General features: G+C 45.8%; 1 protein-coding gene across 1 annotated transcript in view; it reads left to right on the top strand.

The window, feature by feature from the left end:
- BBS5 (Bardet-Biedl syndrome 5) overlaps positions 1 to 12568 on the top strand; it is a 218686-nt gene extending 206118 nt beyond the window's left edge. Inside the window, exon 12 of the mRNA XM_085645358.1 lies at positions 9796 to 12568. Within this exon, the coding sequence (XP_085501484.1) occupies positions 9796 to 9897 (102 nt within the window). The 3' untranslated portion in view covers positions 9898 to 12568. The remainder of the gene's footprint in view (positions 1 to 9795) is intronic.
- The last annotated feature ends 11049 nt before the right edge of the window (positions 12569 to 23617 follow it).

Here is a 23617-nt window from a genome sequence, read left to right as displayed (position 1 = left end):
CTGTATTTTTTTATAAATTATTTTTAAAAAAAATTCAATTAGGATATTTTTATTTTTTTTATTTTTTAAATTATTTTATGTCCACTTTTTTTTTTTTTTATAAATTCTTGGGGTGCGCGCTCTGAGCGCGCTCCTAGTACTATTTCGTAAGTTTTTTATGAATTCCGGCGTACGTTATTTACGTGCGCAAATATACTTCATGGTGAGCGCTGGGAGCGCGCACCCAGTACGTATGCGTACGTACGTACGCATGCGTCCTAAGCGCTCGACGCGGTTTACTTCCGCATACGCTAAAATTATGCGCAATAACGGTCGCGTAAACGCGTGTTCAACGTATGCGCGCTAGGTACGCGCATATGACGTATGCACCTGCGCGTTTACGCGTTCGTGCATACGTCATCACGGGGTGCGCGCTCGGAGCTTGCGCAGTGCGCGCACCTCGGGTTTATACATAATAAAACAATATTTCTTATTGGTTATCATTACTTTCAGTTTCTAATTGTTTCAATACCACACCCAATCCCCTCATGGCAAGTCATGTGATCAAGAATCATTACTTTTGATTGGTTTGAAGTACTTTCTGTTCCAGATTCTTCCAAAACCACACCTACTCCCCTCATTATTAGTTCTGATTCCTTTGGAGAAGGAGCTATTCTGTTGTTGAGAGACAATGGCTGAACAGCAACCTACTTCAGACAGTGACCAGGACACTCTTGAGAGGCAGAGGAACAGGAAGCAGAAAGACAGCTTTATATGGCAGTTTTTCTCTTTTCCAGATGGTGAGAAAAAGGTAAATGCACCGAAAGTTACATGTCTACTTTGTAAAAAAGTCTTATCTCGTGGGAATCCTAACAAGAAATATTCTTTTAGCATTCACACTATGTTGAGACATGTTTACAAAATGCATCCAGTAACTTATCGTCGAGCTTCTGGAGAAAACCCTCCACCTGCTCAGCCGACGACATCAGCAGCAGCTCAGCCGAGCACATCTTCGGCAGCTCAGGGGAGCACTTCAGCTGCGATGGTGCCTTCACCTGTTTCTATACCTCTTGTTGGTCCACCTTGTTTGGCGAGGTTGTCTACACGGTGCACTGATTGCGGTTCTCTTATTTCTGTGGGGGAGACCAGTCTTGATCTCCTTCAGAGAAATTTTGATGCGCATCCGTGCACTAGGCCATAGATGTTTTTTCTTTTTTTGCGTTTTTCTCTTCCCGTTTCCCTCCATTAACTCAAGGGCTCTTTTAAGAGCCACTTATAAACTTAACCAAACAAAATGTTTTTTTAGAAATTTTTTTTGAAATTTTTTTGAGGTGCGCGCACCCTGCGCGCACCCAAGGTTTTTTTTATTTTTTTCCTCTTGAACCTCAGACTCTGCATCGGTACTTACTTGTAGGTACCAAAAAACAAACAATAAACACAAGGGCTCTTTTTAGAGCCACCTTATATCTAAACACTTAAATGCGTTTTTTTTAAAATTTGTTTTATTAAGTTTTTTTCCGGGTGCGCGCTGGGTGCGCGCACTCGGCGATATTTTTTAACAAAATATTAATCTTTTTTTTTGCCCACAAGGTCCTACTTTGACCCCCTTACAATGCCTACTGGGTCTATTTCTACCCACTCTGCCCCCTTTTCAAGTTCTCCCCCTTTGTTTATCACCCCCTCTTTATGCGATAGACAAAATGGCGGCCGCCGCTTCCTGATTTCCACCGATTCGAATGTTTACTAAGATCTAACAACCAATCAGAATTGCGCTCGCGCACGGCGAGGTGCGCGCACCCAGCGCGCACGGAGCGCGCTTAGATATATATATATTGATTTAAAGGCTATTTTCTCAGAATCTACTGAACAGATTTACACCAAACCTACAAAAGGCACTTCCTTGACCTGAGGACTACCTCTCTGCCAAATTTCTAGTAATTCTGTTCAGCCGTTCGGGCTGTAGCCCTGTCTAAAGGTCCTATGGAAAAATGCATGGGGAAAACGCGTTTTGGGACCCCCCTTTTATCTCAGCCCCCGCTTGACGAATCCCCCCCGAGACTTTCAGGGTAGGAGCGGAGCGTAGCGCCCCACCTATTTTGAAAAATTCGCGAGGATTCGTCGACCGGCGCCAAAGTTATTCAAAATAGAATGTTGAGGTTTTCCTATGGAAAAGGGGTCCTAACTATAACTACCTACTGGCGACCGCCAGTAGGTAATATATATATATATATATATATATATATATATATATATATATATATATATAAAATTCACTGAAAAAACCATAGGTTTCACACATGTTATAGTTAGCGGAAATTTTTCTGATAAAAAACCAATGAAATTCCCCCGTTATAGTTAGTGCAGGCAACTATAACTCACGCGACCGCAATCCTCTGCTGATGCTAATACTGTATTTAGACACTTATTTGCCCATGTCTTCTTCCATACATTTTAGCTATACATATATTACAAATATTTTTTTTTCATAAAGACATATGTCATCAGCAGAAGATTGCGGTCGCGTGAGTTATAGTTGCCTGCACTAACTATAACGGGGGAATTTCATTGGTTTTTTATCAGTAAAATTTCCGCTAACTATAACATGTGTGAAACCTATGGTTTTTTCAGTGAATTTGCAGGGTTTTTTAAATGCTAATTCCTAACTATAACGTGTGTGAAACCTATGGTTTTTTCAGTGAATTTGTACGGTTTTTTAAATGCTAAGTTACTTTACGCCATTCGTGGCGTGCGCGCCCACTTAATGCAGTTCGTTCCGTGCGCGCACGGTGCGCTTCGCGCACCGTGCGCGCACAGTGAGCACGCGGTGCGCTTCGCGCACCGCGCGCCCACTTTACGCAGTTAGTGCCGTGCACGCACGGTGGGCACGCGGTACGCTACGCGCACCGCGTGCCCACGTTACGCTAGATGGGCCATGTACGCACGATGCGCTTCGCGCACCGTGCGCACATGGAGGACATATGATGCACTTCGTTTTGAAAGGTAATATTTTAATTTTTCGCACCACATGTAAGCCATGCCCAAATGGTGCCCTTCGGGCACCATTTGCACACGGGGTGGGGTGAGTGTGGATATTTTTTTATTTTATTATTTTTTTACCGTACGCGTACGGTAAGCGTAATCGGCGAAATTAGCGAAAAAATAAAAATTCCGTTTTTGGCCTTGGGGGATCTTTGGGGACTCCCTCAACATGGCTAGGTGTTTTGGAGCTGTCCAAACAGCCCCTTTACATGTTTTTGGTCTTAGTATTTTAATCATCACTCTCAGTGCGAGAGAGAAAATGGCGGCCGCCGCTTCCTGGTTTCGGCCGATTCGAATGTTTACTAAGATCTAAGAGCCAATCAGAATCGCGCTCGCGCACGCCACCGTACGCGTACGGTAAGTGTACCGTAAGCGCACCGTAAGCTGGCTCAGATATATATATTGATTTAAAGGCTATTTTCTCAGAATCTACTGAACAGATTTACACCAAACCTACAAAAGGCACTTCCTTGACCTGAGGACTACCTCTCTGCCAAATTTCTAGTAATTCTGTTCAGCCGTTCGGGCTGTAGCTGTGTCTAAAGGTCCTATGGAAAAATGCATGGGAAAAACGCGTTTTGGGACCCCCCCTTTTATCTCAGCCCCCGCTTGACGAATCCCCCCGAGACTTTCAGGGTAGGAGCGGAGCGTAGCGCCCCACCTATTTTGAAAAAGTCGCGAGGATTCGTCGACCGGCGCCAAAGTTATTCAAAATAGAATGTTGCGGATTTCCTATGGAAACGTGGTCCTAACTATAACTACCTACTGGCGACCGCCAGTAGGTAATATATATATATATATATATATATATATATATATATATATATATGTGTGTGTGTGTATATATATATATATTTTTTACACATAGATAATTCAGAATTGATTATCAAATAATCAAGGGGCCTGCAGACCCAACTAGCAGCCACATGGAAACATATTGTAAAATAAACTAATAAAAATGAATACAGGAAAAGCAAAAATCGGGTCATTCAAGACAAACAGAAAGAATGTGTTTTCTGTATAAGTGGCTCAACTCTAGAAGAAGTGGAATCTTTCAAATATCTGGGGGAAGAAATAAATAGAAATCTCAACTGGTCCACACTTATTCAAGCTACCCTCGAAAAAGCAGAGGCTTTGGCAGATTCCATTGTAAGACTGGTTAGGAAACATGGTCATCGATTTTCCAACCACCTTGATAAGATCTTCTGACCAAAAATTGGAAGGCAAATTGCCTCCATTGTAGAGCTCTGGGGTCTGGACAAGAGTACTAACCTTGTATGTTGCATTGAGAGAAAAGTTTGCAAATCAATCCTCAGTCTCCCGAAAAGATTTCCCACTGCTATCCTGGAATCAGATGTGGCCTCCACTTCTGTGGAAAATAAATGCAGATGGCTCTCATGAAATATGGTCTGAAGACATTAAAATTATGTCAAAACTACCTGGTGGACTTGGTTTGGGAGGAAAATTTCAAGCTGAATAGCAGCTCTTTTTTCTGGACTCTGTGGCTCAAAGAAAGTAATAGACTTAACTCGGTGCTACCTCAAGCCCCAAATAATCTTCAAATGATCTCAAAGGGACAAATCAACTCTATAGTTACTAAACACTGTACGCAGCTGGCAAAGGAATGGAGAATGGATGCACTGGACAAGTGTTCCCCCACTGCTTACAGGGGAATGTTTGATCTTTTCGTTAAGGGCACAGCAGTATTTAATTCTGCTGGCAAACCATAGAGAAAGGAGGGTTTTTGCAATGGCTAAAGGAGCCTGTTTAAACAGAACAGAAGAATTACTGCAGTTTCCGCTGAATGACTCTGTGGTGCCATGGAAGAATTGAGACTTTCGTTTTTAAACTTCCCCATGTACATCATTTCCATAAGAATGAATACTATTAGTAAGTTGCTCCAATGAGAACAGTTAGATAAGCAGATAAATAAATCTTTTTCCTTCTACGTGATTTGTCCAGACAAGCAACAAATTGGACTGGAATATTTTTTAGGAAAAGCTTGGACCGGAGAGCAAAATACGTGCAGATGGTTAAGTGTATTGGTCCTGCCTTAGCCCCTGAAACAAGCTATATAGGTTGGCGGCATGACATACTTCTCCTTACCCAACCTAGACTTCACAGTAGGGTGAGAAGCATCCTTTCTGGGTTGGGGCGGCCATCAGGGAGAGTTGTAGATCCGACATCTGTGGCATTCGCATAGGACTGGCTCCATATCAACCTCTTGGAACTGCGGGCAATCCACTTGGCCTTGAGAGCCTTCCTTCCGTTCATCATGGGGAGACTGGTACAGGTGCTCCACCACTGGCTGGTTGTACTACAACAAGCAGGGTGGAGTTGGGTCCTCGGCCCTATGCAAGGAGGCACGGTCTCTTCCACAAACCTAGACAACCTTGGCCTGATCTATTCACCACCGCACAGAACTTGTATTAACAACATTTCTGCGTGTTTGAGTTTCTAAGGCGTCTCTCAATAGGAGACATTTTCCGCCTAAAGTGAAGCTCAGGACTCTTGTATGCCTTCCCACCAATGCCTCTTCTGCCCTAATTTCTGAAGACGAACAGGACCGACCAGGCCGAAGTCATCCTAGTGGCCCGAATCGGTGAGTATGGTATCCAGATCTACTGGTCTTAAACATCTGTCCTCCAATCAGGCCGCGCCTCCAAGAGAACCTCCTATTGCAGCAATCGGGCAGGGTTTGGCACCCAGGCCTGTTCAATCTCGACTTTCACGCATGGAGATAAAGCAGTGACAGCTGGACACTTTTGACGTACCTCTGGAGGTGGTTGATGTAATCTTGGCAGCCAGGTGTCCCCCGTCAAAAACAGTGTACACCTGACTCTGGGACAAATTTGTGGTTTGTTGCTTCACTTGCCAGATTGACCCCTCCAGGCCATGTTATCTGATGTTCTGTTTATTTTGTCTCTTGCCCAGCAAGTCTTTGCTTTGATCACACCTAAAGGGTACCTTTTGTCACTTTTCGCCTTGTTACAGTTGCCGGGCCAGCCCTCATTGTTTAAGTCACCGGTTGTGATGCGTTTTTTTTTTAGAAGGCCTACAACACTTGTTTCCTCCCTCTCCCTTTGTTATGCCACGTTGGGACCTTAGCTTGATCCTCAAATTATATGCACTCCCATTGAGCCACTTCATAGCTGCCCTCTGTGGCTTATTACCCTCAAGACAGTGGTCCATGTTGCCATAAAATCTGCGCAACAAGTGACTCAGCTGTAGACTCTCTGTGTCCACCCTCTATACCCCACCTTCTTCCCAGATAAACTGGTTCTAGGAACATTAGCACCCTTCTTCCTGAAAGTTGTGACGTCATGCCATGTCGGTCAAACCGTTCACTGCAGCTCTCACCTGTGGAGGAGGAGAGACTCCATTGCTTTGACCCAAAAAAGGTGTCTGAGCTTTTACATCAGTTGTACTAAAGAACACCGGGTGGATGATCAGCTCTTTGTGGGTTTCATTGAGGCAAACAGGCCATGCAGGAAAGGACCATCTCCCTCCCAGGTTGTACTCTGCATCATGATCTGCTGCAAACATACCAAAAAGTAGCCTCAGATAGGACTGTAAGCTCATTTCACCAGGGCCACGGCTGCTACCATTGTGTTGGCACACAGAGTTCCTATACTGGACATCTACCAGGGCATCACCCCATGCATTCATGAAGCACTACTATCTGGACAGCTAGATTCTTCAAGAGGGGCATTTCGTCTGCTTGGTCCTACAGGACTTTGGTTTGAGCCAACTGACAGACCCACTTCCAAGTAGGTGCTCCTTTAGTATTTATTCAAAATGTGATGAATCTGCGGCTAGAAATGTCTATCAGAAAAACATGTTGCTTACCTTCGATAGCGCTCTTTCTGGTAGAGACTCTTACCTGCAGATTCCTCACCAACACTGCCATCCTTTCTGTTATGTGATTGGGCTCTATCCATTTATACGATCCCAAATCTAAGAATCTGCACACTGGTCAAAGCCAATTTGCGTTTGGAGGTGCAGTTAGCCCCAAAAGCAACTGATGTCAGCAAGCGGAAGTGGCCCTGCATGTCATTTCCATAACAGAATAGCCTCTGTGCAGAGCTAGACAGCGCTACCTACTGCCCAAAAGTATCCAGACTGAGCGTGATTGCTGGGGGATATTCAAAAGGAAAATATTCTGCGGCTAGATAGGGTCTCTACCAAAAAGAGTGTTACCAAAGGTGTGTAACTTGTTCTATAAGTAATGTGTTTGAAATCATAAGTATGAAGTGTCTCAAATGGGGAAGCCAATACTGTGTTGGCATCAGGCAGAAATCTCACTTCAGAGGCCTGTAAGGAGCGAGTAACAGATGATTCACAGACATTCCAAAAAGTAAGACACCACTGGGATTGAATTAAATCACTGTAGGTCTATTCGTAAAAACTCACAGTGACTCTACTGAAACTGTTTTAGTAAACATTTATAACTCTTCAGTGCCAGTTAAGAAAATAAGTAATGTACCACTGATGATGGAATTGCAAGTGGCTGTAGATGATATTAATAACACCCACGGTAGAGTCAGCCTTCTACTGGCTTAAAGTCACAAAGTACAGTTGTTTTTCGTTAAGCTTAGAATTTACTACTGTAGCATAAAATTATGACCCCTTAGTCTTTCAAAAGCCATTTCTGCAACTGTAAGCTTTTAAGTTCAGGATGAAGAAAGCTGCTTCCATTGGGAAAAGGACATTTGGGAACACCTTCCCTAACTGAAGATAAGACGTTAGCATACAATCCCATTTGTCAATCTTGGCCTACCTGAATTATGGTACGCTTTGATCCAGTGTGAATAGAGTCAGACTTTTATCCTACAATGTTCTTGAGGAAGGGAAAGCAACAGAAGGGAGGTATTTTACACCGATTTAGGGACTGGAGGAGGCAATAAATTCATTTGCAGTAGGAACCTGGCAATGCTAAAACATTGTTCCCTAGTCGCAAAGGTAAATTTGGCAAAAAAAGTAGGTTTACTTCTGGATTTGCCTGCCACAAATTCACAAATGGGTTCCTGGCAGGAATAAGCCTATTTTCTCTCTGTGGAGGTCACCAACATAAATCGCACTCAAGGGTGAGGGAAGTGGGCGTACCAAGGTATTGTTTGCCTTGAAAGTACATAGATGTACATTTGTGGACATTCAAAAACTCCTTTCCTTCCCCTTTTCCACCCTGAAAGGGATAGGAGATTTTCCCTAGGGAAAGGCTGGCACAACTCGGCTTTCTATGGTTGGAACGGAGCTAATCACCCCAGAATTTTCTGTGTTGTTAAGGCCACAAAAGGATCCCACTGGTAATGTCACTTGACCTTTCCCAGAATCTGCAGGAAAACCTGCATCTGGCACAGCTTTTTTTGCCTTTACCTGGGAATGTTTGTGAATTCCAGAATATAGCAGATTTATTACTTTTTGAGTCACATCCTTTCTTTGGATGCTGAAGGAAGATGTGCTGAAACATTTGCCACCACTAGATATATAGAAGGCAAGAGGAACTGGATGACCTTGAAGTTGACCGTATATCTGTTGGATGTCAACTATGACAACAAAATGAATGAAGTAGTTGCGCGCCCTGGATTCCTAGTGTGAGGACAATTGCCCTGGGAGCCAAAGGTAGCATATATGGCTCATCTGCATGCATTGTCCTCAGCATTTGACTTTCTAGAGGAATCATGATTAGATGTTGATCAATTAACTTGTTCAACAGATTAATAGCACAAAGGTGGAAGAAACGTTAATATTAACAAGGAATTCAACAGTGAGCATGGCAACAGAACTTACTCTGTATTTTTTGTGCCCATCTCTTGGTATCAACGAATTAGCCATAGGGATGATAATGACAGTAATGTCTCTATGGTTAAAGGGCAAGGCAAAAGTGTGCAGTAGGGATGCAAAACATGTCCCATGATGGAAAAGAAGATAGGGAGCATGGAACACTGGTGCAGTCCTTTCAGGCAGAACTGCTATACAGCAATCCTGCTCTACCTGCCTCACAATCGGGGCCTGAGGGATGTGTGAGGAGGGTTCTCCTATATTGGCCCTCCGGCCAACGCCATTGCAGATTGGGAACTGACCAACCTTCCATTTTCAATCAGAGCTTGTGCGGCGGGCTAAAACTGCCCGCAGCACAAGCCCCCATTGAAAAAACTGACGCTTTTGAACATCCCTGCACCGTGTGGCAGGCACATCATGGTGCCTGCCGTACGGTGATGGGATGTTGAGGGAGCACCATAGGGGCCCCCCAGTACCAAATGCGGAGGCCCAGGGGTAAAGGGACCCTGCTAGGGGCCCCCGAAGTCAGTTTCCGACAGCCAATTAATGTCAGAAACTGACATCATAATCCCAACGGTGGAAATGGCATCCTTCAGGGATTATGAGGACTGTCCGACTGGCCAATGGGCTCCTTGAGCGTCCGATTCCAGTACAGATCAAACTCCAACCGCAGTCATCATAATATGGCGGTCGGACTTTGAACCTACAATGTCGGTCAGAAAGCCTCCTACCAGCGGTCAAAGGCTTTCTGACCGACCTTGTAATTAGGCCCTTAATACTTTCAATCTACAAGATATTTCTCAATAGCGTACATGCCAGTGGCAGGATCCCCGTACAGTTGCCAAGAACAGTGAGCAGGAAGCACGACCAGGAGGCCGTGGTTCCTATTCTGAACCATGCACTCAGCATGTTAACTTGCTAATAATGGAGAGTCCGAATTCAGCCCACAAAATAACCATCAAACCTCTCTTTTTATTTGTTTTTCATGTCAACAAGCAACAAGACCGTGAACCTGTCTACTCGGAGGAGCTAGGACTTGCAGTTGAGAAACTGAAGGATGGATTCACCTTACAGGGTCTGTGGGATGTTATAAATTAAGATGCGCTGTTTTCTCGTAAATAATGTACTTTTTTACTTGTAGTAAAATATTTTGGAGGTCAAGATTCACTAAACCAGAAGATCAAAGAAAAAGGAATTAATTTGAAGAGACGATATCCATCATTCTCAAAGCATTCTGGTGAAACTTTGGATAGAAACTTTTTATGTGTGCATTAATGACTGATGTGATCCTCCATAAACACAGTGCTGCATAACTTCGGGAAAGCTGCATTAGAATGTTCTGTTTAATGTGAGTCAAAGCTTTTAGTCCTTTCATGTTGAAAGGATAGTTTCATATATTCATAAAATGTGGTTGCAGTCTGGTGTTGGACTTAGTGTCACATGAGTCGCAAAACTGTGTGTAATTTAAATGATTCAAAGTTACCTTTCACTGACCTGAAAATTATGTAAAAAGTCCATTGTAAGTGCTGTACTGTGGTGGGAGCAGCAGAGCCAAGTTAGGTTCTGCCATTGGATCCTAGCAGACAAAAGGACAGCGATGCAGACTGGTAGAAGCTACAAATTACACTATTTCCCAAGAAATTAACTAAACATTCTACTGATGGTGCCGGGTCTCTTTTACCTTATGGAGTTTTCTTTGTTGCCTATGGTGTAGCATTAACTGCTATTTCATCGTCAGAAAATATTTACCCAACACCATCGCTGATTTTAAGGCACTATTGAAAAGGTTAGTTTGTGTAGCAATGCTTGTCCAAAAATAGTCCTATGTTGTACGTTTTTTGGACTACCAAAAAAAAGCAAAAAGTGTAGGTTTCATGACCTCGAGAACGTTTACTGATGACTGTAAAAGGGACCTCCGTGAACCCAAAATTAACGTACAATACTAGATCTGTAATTTCTAATGTATTCTATCATGGAGCTTGTTTTATTGTTGGACAGTAGCATGCTGGCTGAAAGACTGAATCTTGAAAAAGAGCAAAGCACAAAACAAGGGTTCTCTACACCTTCCTTAATCTGTAACCTAGATGGAAACTTTGCAGAATAATGACTTTAAAAAAAAAAATGTTATTTAAATATACCCGCCATACTCCATGTGCAGCATAAATTGATTTTTTTTAGGATCATCTAAAGATGTTGCTATTTCAACTGAAAATTGATAGGTGAGCATGTTTTGATTTAATCTCACATCCCACCACATATTTATTCTTAGTAAAGGTTACCAATGAACCTATATGTACTTTATTCAGGATCATGTACTGAAACCAGTTTGTAACACAAAGGGCACTTTTATGCTGCTTTTACCCTTGATTGACAGAATGCTTCAAAGTCCAGGGATCTCCAACCTGTTGTTTATTAAAAGCTACTTATGTTAATTGAAAATCATCACGAGCTACTAATAGTAATAGTGACATCAGACAAAATTACATTAGTAACCACCATGTCCAGTATCCCCAGCTGTAGCCACCTCAGTGCATCAGGACGTTTGCCAGTAAAAAAGGCTTTGTCAATTTGGAATGGCTTTACGTAGGTAATACATGCCATTTACAGCTGCACTGCCCATGACAAAAAAGTAATTATATTAGCAATAAGTCTCTGCACATGATGTATCACTCAAAAATACCCTTTAAATATATTTTGCAAATTCTGGTATTTTCCTCCAAACATTGGTTTGAGTTCTGACTGCACACAATTTACTCATAGATTTGTTAATTTAGCCAAGCAAAATCGTCCAATTTAGAAGGCTGGGATGCCACCAGGAGAGCTACTGACAGGTAGCTGAAGAGCTACTCTTTGGAGAAGCCTGCTTAAAACTGTGCTCCAGTCTTGCATTTTATCAGGTCGAAGACCTTTTCTGGCGAGGCTGTCCTAACATTCCACAGATAACTGTTTGGAAATCTTTCAACCTCATTTAGGAGTCTAAATAATTCTGTATGTACAATCTAGTGGGCAAATGATTGCCTTGACAAAGATACATTTAAATCAGTAGTTGGGTGAGCTACAAGTCAGAATCTCTCAAATTACTCTTTTTTTCTGTTCTGAGAGCAAAACAGACGTCCAAGTAGCAATTGGTACAGGCAATGCTGTGACATACATCAAAGAAGAAATATTCCAATATCTGAGCAGTATGCCCAGTGGAAGGCCTGTATTGTTCACCCGCTGTATTCATGTTTATTGTATTTCACACTTAACTCAAAAAGGAGGAGTTTGTTAAAAACAAAAACATCTATTGCCGTGCCACACCTTGAGTTTGCTGCTGTGACAGAAACCTAACTGCTCTCTGCCAAATAGCTGGTTCAGTGTCTTTTCTCCAGTGCTCCTGACACTTTAACAAAAGGTCTGATCAATGGCATGGGTTTATTTTGGCTACGTGTTTCCCTTTTAGTTACCTTGAGTAAGCAGGTAATAGCTCTTCAGTACTACCACTTCCTGGACGCAATGAAGCATCTGCTGCTAAAATTGATTTTGGATAGTGATGTTGTTTAAGTGAAATACCACTGTGTTACTTTGGCACTCATTAAGTTGGCATTGTAAATAAATGCCTGTTGGCTGTTCGAATATAGCTAGTCTAGGCAAATTATAAATAATGTATATTTAAATTGCTTTCAATGTACCATATTTGTCTTAGTGTATGCATTTCAATTGTACAATTTTATTATGCTAATGTAAAAATTGTTTCTATGAAGCTGTTAATAAACATATTTATATATCACTGTCATTTCTATTTTGGAGTTCACTCGTTAAATCTATAGTGGTTAGATACAGCACATTGATTTCCTGTCTGAAAGTAGTGTTAGGGTTTGTGAAAAACTCATGACCAGTTGTTTGTCTCAACTTAGGCGCTCATAACGATTGACCACAGTGGTATGCCTTGGGGAAATGTATTACACAAAAAATCCCCGGGTCTACCAAGCTTAGAACAGCTCTAAGGAGCAGACAGTACAAACATACGGCTCCTACTCAAACATGGGGGGAGTCCTTTAAAGAGGACGGAATCCCATCACCCACCGAGGTGGCATGCTTCATCATCTGGGATCGGCTCTTGGTTGCAATTCCTAGAGCAACCAAGGGCTACAACTCCCTCACTGTGAGGGAGGAGCTCAGAGATGTTTTATAGAGCGTTTGATTGGATCTCCTAAAATCTGCTAGGTGCGAAGCAATTGAATTATTTTGGGTGATGGTTGCAGTGCAAAGAATGGTGATGTGAAGGGTGATCTAAAGTTGGCTACCAAGAGCAAAAAAGGAGAATTTATTGGTTAATTCTTGGTATCAAGGTTAAAAAACAGTGCATGTGCAGTTTAAGAAATAATGGCTGCACTAGTCCGACAAACAGATCTACATGTTTCAGCCATAATGATCAAGTTCTGATCGCGGCCTTCCTCAGGACCAAGATAGTAAGTGCTAGTGCAAAAAAGTGAAAATTACTGTAAAGTAGGTGACAAACGTCTGGTTGGAATAAGTACAACCTATGGAAAACAATCGTCTCAATTGCGAAAATTTCACAACTGTGTTGGTGTCACCCGTGAGTTTACAGGTGAACACCCCACCTCACCTGGCACCAGCTCAGGACGTGAGGCACCGCACTCTCCGTCGGTACCCCATACTTCTCACGAGCTGTAGCCAGAGGTTCCCTTGGGAAAATGCTGTTCTGAGACTTTCCAGCTTGCCTGGTGTATCCTGGTCTCTGCGTTCTGCGCTTACAAACTCCAGACCCCGTAATTGTGGGCCCAATGACACCAGACTGAGCTCTGTGTGCAGTGGTGTAAGGACTGTGGGCAGCTGCTGTGTCTTTCGTCCCCGCCAACCTGCTCATGCACAATAGGGAGAGCTGCAAGTGCTTCCCGAGTTCTCCTCCCACTTGCTACACCCTCTTATGCAACCCACACAACATGCCAAAGCAAAGCCATTATGTTCACATGCCACCTGCTTTGTACAGGCGGGAAAATGATGTAGATTTGGCCTCATTATTTCCCCTGTAATAGGTAAAAACACATACCAGTTCAGCGTGTTATCCTTATTCTGGGAAGTATAACTAATACTCCTCCTATGTTTGATGAATACACCCGTAGTTGGCCCCCTTCAGCAAAACTGCTAATCCTACATCATGCACCACCTCTTCCTTTTTATTACCCTGCAGCTCTTAGAAGGGCATGTGACTGATCCTCGAGCTGTTGACCTTGGTGTACCTGCATTGTCGGTCTGCATACACCTGTGGGCATACTTTGGTGGGTGTGCTGCTCTCTGCACCTCTGTAATGAAGATTCCATCAGGGGTGAATGTGTAGGACTATTCTTTATGGGGAGCAGGCCATCTGTGGAACTTGTTCTAGTTCCTTAGAAGCTTATCTTTCAACGTGCTTTCCTGTAGTCTTCTGTGCTGTACTCTGCATGTGCCTTTGTTACATGTGTATCTTGGCACTTTCCTGTTCTCATCTTATGGGTGGCATGGAACTGTTTCTACTGCTGTCAAGTGAGAGCTGTGTGCCACGGCATCGCTCATGCCTGTATTCTACGCGGCATGCCAGGGACGTACCTTCCGAGGGCCAACTATTTGTGACCTTTATAGGTTATGATGCCAGCGAGGCGTCTTATGGCTTGCATCACTGATTGGATAGCATCATGTATCATTCACTGTTAGGCTTTGCATTAAGTTCAACGTCCTTCTTTTGTCGTGAGACACCCCACCAGGGCTAGAGGGGCATAAGTGGTATTTTTCCGGCATGTCCTTGTCTGATACATTTAAAAAGCAGCTGTGTGACCATTCATTCTATTCTGCCTACTCTGTGCTGGCGATGTTTACTCCCCGTAAAAGGCTTTAGGCAAACTGGTAATAGAGTGTTTCCTCGTTTGTTTTAGAGGGCCTTTTTTTTAAAACTCTCTTAAGGTGCAATGTACCCCCAAATCAATGGAAGCTAGCCAGGACCTAACAGTTGGTTAAAGTTACCAATATGGTGTCTTCATTACAATGACCCAATATCAACGCCATCCAGGCAGACCCTCCGCAATCTGCCCCAAACATACCAAAAATGTCTCCTTTTACAAAAGGGTAAAGGCCCACGAGGGAGGCATGCCACCTATGATGCATGCTTGCATATTCAGTTCTGGCCCACAGACTCTAAATTCAAGCCATAGAAGCAGTTACATGTTCCATCACTTGGTTGCAGTGTGCCCACAAAATAATAACTATAAACCGAGTTACCATAAATGTAATTATGATGGATACTTCTTCCTGCAGATTCCTCAGTTTATGAACATTCTCCAGTTGCAGGAATGGTCCCATAATCTTTTTCCCGGCAATAGCTGTTCAGTGCCCCCAGGTGGCACCATACTGCCTCTGTAATGCCAGTACAGGGTGTGTTGAAACTAGAGCATCTAAGTCATTGTAGCGGGTCGCAAGGAGACCAATTAAAGAAACAGTCGCTTCTATCTGTCTCTCCCTCGTTGTTCCACCATTGCGTGTGGGAGAGGTCCCCGTGAGGCTGTGGGGAAAGAGAAGACAGGGGTGACCTACTACGGCGGGGTCTGGGGTTCCCCCTGACATTGTCACATATGACCTCCCCTGGAATCTCCCGATCGGGGAGAGGAAACCGGGAGAGGAAATCCGCACTAGCGTTTTCGGTCCCCTTTCGGTGTTTGATGGTAAACGAGAAGGGCTGGAGGGACAGGAACCATCTCATTACCCGGGGGTTTAATGAAGCGTTTCTACTCATCCATTGTAGTGGTGCGTGATCAGTGTATAACGTGAAAGTGTGGCCCTCCAGATAATACCTGAGCTTGTCTATAGCCCATTTCACGGCAAGGCACTCCTTCTCTATGGTTGGGTATCTTCTGGCTCGGACTTTTTCTATTTGGGGCTCAATGAGGCCGTGACCCAGAACATACCCAAGGTATTTCACTTTGTGGAAGCCTATGCGGGATTTTTTTGAGTTGATGTGCAGGCCGGCGGTCTGGAGAGTTTCACAAAGGGCCTGTAGGTGTAGCAAGTGGGTCTCCCAGGAGGGGCTGAATATGATGATGTCGTCTAGATACGCCGCACTGTAGGAACGATGGAGATGCAGGACTTTATTCATAAGACGCTGGAATATCGCTGGGGCTCCGTGTAACCCAAATGGCAAGACGTTGAACTCATATAGCCCATCTGGGGTGGCGAAGGCGGTCTTCTTCCTGTCTTCTTCGCGTAAGGGGACCTGCCAATACCCTTTGGTCAGGTCCAACGTGCTTATATACTTGGCTTCCCCGAGTTTCTCAATGAGTTCATCTACTCTGGGTATTGGGTACGCGTCTAACGTGGACACAGCGTTGAGCGAGCGGAAGTCCATGCAAAAGCGCGTGCTGTCGTCCGGTTTGGGCACCATGACTATGGGTGACGACCATTCACTCCGGGACGGACGGATAACCCCCAGTCGCAGCATTTCTTCAACCTCGTCTTGAACGGCCTGTCGTTTGGCAGCGGGTATTCGGTAAGGGCGTACCTTCACCAAGGTACCTGGCTGTGTCTCTATCCGATGTTCAGCGAGAGATGTCCGTCCAGGCCGGTCCGAGAAGATAGGGACGAACGGGGTTAGTACTCCTCGTAGCATCTCGGTCTCATGCGTCTTCAAGTCGTCGTTGATGACCAGTTGTTCTAGGGTGGAGGCGGTGGAGGTTCCAGTCGGTATAGCCAAAGCGACTTCCTTGGGGGGGGCCCCAAGCCATTTTTTTAACATGTTGATATGATACGTTTGTTGCTTCCTAGGGGACATCTGTAGCAGGTAACTAGTTTTCCCTATGGTGTCCAGGACTTTATAGGGCCCAATCCATTCCGACCGAAACCGTTTCGTCGGCGAGGGCAGCAATACCAAGGCCCAGTCACCGATCTCCAGCCTCCTCCATTTTTTTCCTTTGTCGTAGTATCCTTTTTGTTTGGTTTGATTCTTCTCAAGATTGGTGTATGCGAGATCTCTCAATTTACCCAGGGTGTTTTTGAGGGACAGGCTGTAGTCTAATATGGTTCTCTCGTTATTTTTTTCGCCTTCCCAGGCTTCTTTCGTCATCTCCAAGAGGGAACGCGGTTGTCGCCCGTAAAGGAGCTCGAATGCAGAACACCCGAGGCTACTTTGTCTTTGTCCGCATATCACATATAAAGCCAGTGGGAGAAGTTGATCCCAGTCTTGCCCACTTATTGATAGCATCTTCTTGAGGGTGACCTTTAGGTTCCCGTTGTATCGTTCAACAAGCCCATCGGTTTGTGGGTGATACACCAAGGTTTTTATTTGTTGTACATTCAGTATCTTACATACCTCTCGCATTAAGCGGGACATGAAGGGAGTCCCTTGGTCCGTTAATACCTCCTTCGGGAATCCGACTCTCGTGAACAATTCCACAACCTTCTCCGCTATCGCCCTTGAGGTCGGGGTTTTGAGGGGGAAGGCTTCTGGGAAGCGGGTGGCATAGTCCACAACGACAAGAGCGTAAAGGTTACCTTTCCGACTTTTTGGGAGGGGCCCGATGAGGTCCATCCCGACTCGTTCAAAGGGTGTACCGATGATGGGGAGGGGTTGTAGAGGTACGGCCGGGGGGCGATGTGTGTTCTTCCGTTGGCAGACTTCACAGGAGAGACAGTGGTTTTTTATCTCTTGGTATACCCCTGGCCAATAGAAATACCTCAGGATGTTGTGGGTGGTTTTCTCACTCCCCATGTGACCGCCCAATAAGTGGGTATGGGCGTAAAACAGTATCTGTTCCCGAAATGAGGTGGGGACCAATAACTGCAAGGGATCGTCCTCCTTACCCTGTCTGTAAAGGAGGCCCTCTTGTATCATGAAACGGGGATAGCTTGGGGAGGGGCTGTCTTGCTCCGCATGCGCTCGTTCCCACGCATAAAACAAAGAGGGATCACTAGTCTGCGTGAACCTAAAGCTTCTGTCAGTGACCCAGGGATCTGGGGAGAGAAGGGTAGGGATGGCACTGGGGAAGTGGACAGGGGGTCCCTTCAGTGAGGCCGTAAAGAGAACGTGAAAATGGGGATTATCTGTGCCTATTATAATCTCTTCTGGTAATGTTTCCATGACCCCCACCCGGACCTCATGGGCTTTTCCCACCTCTATTTCTAGGGGGACTTGTGCTAGAGGGTAGGGTCTCACGTCCCCATGAACACATTTAATGTGTACCCATTTATGGGGAATTATCTGTGCAGCTCGTACAAAGACCCCCCGTATCACCGACTGCTTACAGCCAGAGTCTAGGAGTGCTTTGGCGACTTTCCCATTCACGGTTACTCTTACATGGTAGGCTCCGCCTAGTTCGGCTGAGTATAGCACGGGTTTAGGCAGGTAGCCCACCTCCATGGGTTCTTCGGTTCTCTTTTTCTGGGGGCACAATCGGGCGATGTGTCCCCAGGCCTCACATTCAAAACATTGTGGTCCCCTAACGGACGTCGAGTCCAGTTTGGGAAGGGGACGAGGGATGCCAGTTCTAAGGGGGTTCGGGGTTTCCGATCTGGCCGGAGAACGGGTTTAGTTCCTTTCTCGTTGTCGCCTGCGTAGAGTCTGGGTTGTGCTCGGGAGAAGGTCACCGCCATATCGACTGCTTGGGCGGTGGTGAGGTGAGAATGTTGCCGCAACCATCGTTGTGTAGCATAAGGAAGAGCATCTAAGAACTGCTCTAAATATATTTTGTCCATAATGTCTTCTTTGGTGCTACTAGCAGGAGTGAGCCATTTGTCTGCTGCAGCCTTTAAGCGAAAAAAAAGGGGTTTTGGATTCTCACCGCTAGCCCCTCTTTCCTTGCGGAATCGTACTCGGTAGGATTCCGAGTCCATCCCTAAATGGTCCAAGATGACCGTCTTAATGATGGTGTACGGAGTGTTGCCAGAGGCGTTGGCCACCTGGTATGCGGCCTGAGCCTCGCCCGTCAGGAGGGGGGCGAGGAAGAAGGGCCATTTCTCCGGGGGCCAGCCACACGCGAGGGCGGCCCTCTCAAAGTTCAATAAGAATGCGTCTGGATCATCTCCCGGTACATACTTCTACAGCGAGATTCCCGAGGGGTTGGGGTACTGGACTTCCCGAACTATCGACCATCAACTTCTGCAATCCCTCTAACTGCGCCGCCACCGTATTGGCAAAGGTTTCACGATCGGCTTTGGCTGCAGTGAGCTGTTGTTCTACAACCCAGCCCAACTGTTCTTGGCCCTTCACCAGATGATGTAGGATCTCGTCCATCTTCGGTGAGCAGATGGTTACCTTGCTGCCCGCATTCTCCACCACTTGTAGCGGGTGGCAAGGAGACACGGGTACAAGAGGGGTGTTTTCAAGGGGTTTTATTGTTTTCACAGTACGTTTGCGCAGGCGTGAGCTCCGATAATAAGGAAGGGGGATATCCAGGCTGCGGGGCTCTGGGCTGACACGACCTCTTCTCTCTCTCGAGGGGCGAGCGTTCTCCAGATTGCCGGGACGGTGATGGGGTCTCCGGACTCGTCGCGGGCCCAAGGAAGAAACAAACCAGAAAAGGGGGGTCAGGTTCCTGGAAGTATGTTCTTTGTATAAATGGAAGGGGAGGTGAGGGGTCACGCAGTGCTCTCCAAAAAAAAAACAACCCAGACTGTGATGAAAATAAGTGCTCAGGGGTAGGGTGCGCACTGAGAGCCGTGGACGATAGGGTCAAGGAGGTTTCCAACCCCTTCCTCCCACCCAGGCTTTGATTCGGCCCCGTACCTGTTGTAGCCACACTTCCCTTGAAGTGTGGCACGGGGATTCACCGGGTCGGTGGCCTCCTGGCTCAGCCCTCTGGACGTCCGGTCTGCTCTCGTCCTCTCCTCCTCGACTTTCTATGGGCTCTTGGTCTCCTCCTCCTCCGAGTTTCGCTGGTTCACCTCCGACTCCTCCCGTCACTCCTCCGCTTCCTCCGCTGTCCCGACCTCCTCCTCGTCCTCCCGTCGTTCGTCCTGATCCGCTTCCTCTGCTCTCACGATCGCTACGCTCTGCTCCACACTCTGCTCCTCCAGGTGTAACACACACCGGCTTGGTCTCCTGTCCGGCTACTTCTGGTCCCGGGATGTTGACGTCACAAAGAGGGCCGGGTCCGGATTCTCCGAACTCCGCCCAATTAAAGAAACAGTCGCTTCTTTCTGTCTCTCCCTCGTTGTTCCACCATTGCGTGTGGGAGAGGTCCCCGTGAGGCTGTGGGGAAAGAGAAGACAGGGGTGACCTACTACGGCGGGGTCTGGGTCCCCCCTGACATTGTCACAGTCATCTTCCAGTGCGTTGGCGTCATTTCCTGTTTTACCATACCACACAGGTGAGGAATTCTTCTTACAGCATCTACAACAGGGTTTAATTCTGGAAATCTTAGAAAACATTTCAATTATTCATTGTCCAAAGGTGAGCAAGATAATATACTTGGAGGATGTTCTTGTTGGATCAACACAATATTTGCACTGGGTGTTAATTACTAAGGTTTTGTGCTGGAACCTGCATGGTGCAAATCATTGCATTAATTTTCTTACCGTTATAAAAAGTCTTCTGGTGCAGCGCAAAATTCCACACCCCTTAGTTAATTCCCTCTGTGATTTCTAGAATTTGAACACAACCTCATTGTGTGTCTGTAACTCCTGCTCACTGATGCACCTGAAGCCCACCAGAATGCTGAAGGCCAAGCTATTTTTGGCCACGGACCACAGTGATACACCAAAGCGATTCCCTTTTCCTTAGGGAAGTCCCCTGAACAGAAGACAATCTCCCAATAGATCTTTCAACAAGAAGCATCACAGGAAAGGGAAATCTGCGTATTCCTTGACAAAACAGTTCTGCTCCCGGGAATCTTCAGAGTCCTGATACCATTTCCAGATGCTGGTCTCTTCCTCATCTTGGAGCAAGTTGCTAGTTTGAAAAAGCTGACGCAGGATATCATCATTCAATCGCTGACCCTGCACAGATCGAGACTTTCCTGTAGGTCATGCTTGATATCTTCTGGATGTCCCTGTTCCCCATTTCTATTAGTGCCCGAAGGTAGACCTGCACCTGCGGGTTTGACAATTCTGGCAGCTCTGATCCTGACACCATCCAACGTAAAGCTCTTGCTTTTGTCCACTTGAGAGCAAGCCAATGCCTTCTAATAGTCCAACCCTGTGCTCTCAGCTACACCTACAATGCTAACCCTGGCCTGCCCTCAGTCTATTTTGGTACTACATCTAAAACATTTGAAGTCGACCGAATTAGCCGAGTCGCTAACGAAAAGATTTGGCCTATTTTATGGATGTTATACTTGGCCTCAGTAGTGGGCAAGGTTTATCTCAACACTTACAAATGGTGCAGCCTTCTTCTGCGATTTCAGAGCCTCTGCTACCTTTTACTGAGGCACTTTTGGAGCGGCAGCAACCTAGCCTCCATCTCTGTTTATTTTCTCACATGGGGAAGCATACAATACTCCCTCATGCCAGAAAACACTACCCGTTCCTCCCCTTCTATGCCCACCCACCTCCCTCACTCTCTACTCCACCCTGTGGCCCTCATACATGTACCACCTTTTCAGAGCAAGTGGTAAATGTGGGTGTTAAACTCCACGGAATTGGGAATTCTATGTGGTGTTACAACAGAAAATATCAGTCCCACATAGTAATTTCCCATTTCATAGGGTTTAAGTTGTAATTGCATGGTAATGGGGTGGATTTACCACATAGTACAAGCAACTTTTACACTTAATGTGCAACTCATAACGAGGGCCTTGAAGGGAATGGCATCAGCCTGTAGGTTCAGTGAACTACCAAAAGTGGTATATCCTGTTCACATTGGCCTGTATATCGCTCCTGCGTGTAACTTTCCATCTTCTCATACCACCAAAGTGGAGGAGCGGCTGCAAAGACTGAACCCCAGGTGGTGCATTGTCTTACTACATAGACCTTTAGCACCACTGCAGAGTGAATGCTCAACTCGTTGTGGCCTTTGCCTAAACCAAGAAGAGCAAAGCAGCGACCAAGTGCACCATTTTGTGTTGGGTTTCCATTTATATTCAAATCTGCAGCGGCTTCCCCGGGAAAGGCCCTTTGGCTGGCATTCCTGAACACTCCACCAGGGCCATGGTGGCTTCCATTAATCTCACCAGAATGTCTGAGTGGTTGATATCTGCCAGATGACCACTTGATAATCTTGTGGCATTTACTAAACATTACTGCTTCCCTGCTCAAGTCTTAAGTGACGGGTGCTTGATGGAGCTGTGTTGCATGACTTTCTTGGATAATCAGCACCAGTCAATCCCACATCCAAGAGAATTTTGATTTTGAACTTATTCATTATGTGAGGAATCTGCAGTAAGAAGTATCTACCACAAGAAATAGTTACTTGCCTTTGGTAGTGATATTCCTGGTGGATCCTTTATCTTCCTGTAGATCATCACCCTGCCTTCTTCCCTTAAGATAGTTCTGCGATTAATAAGATCTGAAGGTATGCAAATATATCATGTGCTGTATTGTGGGTGTCCTTGATGCTTTCTGTGTTCCTCTCTACAATCCTCATTGAGGCGTGGGAAAGGTACCAGAAACTGACGTTGGGTGGTGCCATATAATCTGATAGAGACTTTTAGCTGCAGATTCCTTACCTTTGAATTTCCCAGGCTGGATCCAGATACTTTTGCTGAGCAATACCCCTTGCGCGTGCCGTAGGGTGGCTCTATTCGGCTCCGCATGACGTTGACGGTGTCGGTAGCGTCCGTTATGATGTTGTGGTACCTATATAGGTGCCACCCAGGCGTGTAGACGTCAGTTCTTGTTGCACCAGTTAAGCACAGATCCAAGAAAAGATACCCCTCTGTTGCTTATTCTCGACTTTTAGTCCAATTCAGACTTTTTTCCAACTTCATGTGCAAGGATGTCTTCGAGGAAGACCGGATTCAAGCCGTGTGGTCCCTGCCACTGCATTATGTTGGTTACCAATCCTCACCTAGTCTGTCTCTGGTGTCTCGAGCACGACCACAATTCAAAGTCCTGCTCGGACCGCTCCTGGAGCCCAAAGACCTCTTCGTCCAACTTGCGGTTCTTGGGACACTCGGAGAAGAGGCACAAGAAGAAGTCCAAGCGGATTTCACCTTCTTCTTGAATGTCTTCTGTTGACGATAGAGGTAAGGAGCACCAACGCTCTAGGCACGGTTCTGCAGAACTGGAGCCAGGGTCGACTTCACGCCTCCCTCCCTTTCCGCTCAAATCAAAGAGTTTTACGAGGCCATGTGCCGCATATTTGTGGGCCGACCCCTCGGGTCCCAATGCACCGGAGGGGCCTCAGGGATCCGATCCCAGACCGGGTCAATGCCGGTCGTGCCATCGCGACCTCATCTGGCGTCGGACCCGAAGTCTGTGACTCCGGGGCCCATCGGTGGTTCCAGCCCCATCCTTATCCCTGACGACAAGGAGTTCGAACAACGACGCTCGCAGCCTATTGAACCCAGGGGTTCTATGCTGTCGCCTAAATACTTTAAGGATGTCTTATGCTCAAGAGAGGAATGGGAGGGGTCTATGGCCACTTTGGAACACCAGGATGACTCTGCAGAGCAGTTGTACTGGTATGGGGAACTTGGGGAAGCCAGTGGACTGGACACTTCTCCAGATACTGGCATGCTCTCTCCGCCAACTGTGGATACGGAGGAGGGGGCATCCTATCCCATGGCGGTTAAAGGGGCAGCTAAGGCCCTTGGACTAGAGCTGCCTTTAGTCAGGAGATTTGTCCTGACCTGCATAGAAATGTACTTCAACCTGAGGCTTCCACTTCTGAACCCCTTTTACCCTTAAATAAAGCGCT

Source organism: Triturus cristatus, chromosome 3_1 (genome assembly GCF_964204655.1).
Source record: "Triturus cristatus chromosome 3_1, aTriCri1.1, whole genome shotgun sequence".
Classification (NCBI taxonomy): Eukaryota; Metazoa; Chordata; class Amphibia; order Caudata; family Salamandridae; genus Triturus; species Triturus cristatus.
This window is presented reverse-complemented; position numbering and strand designations above follow the sequence as displayed.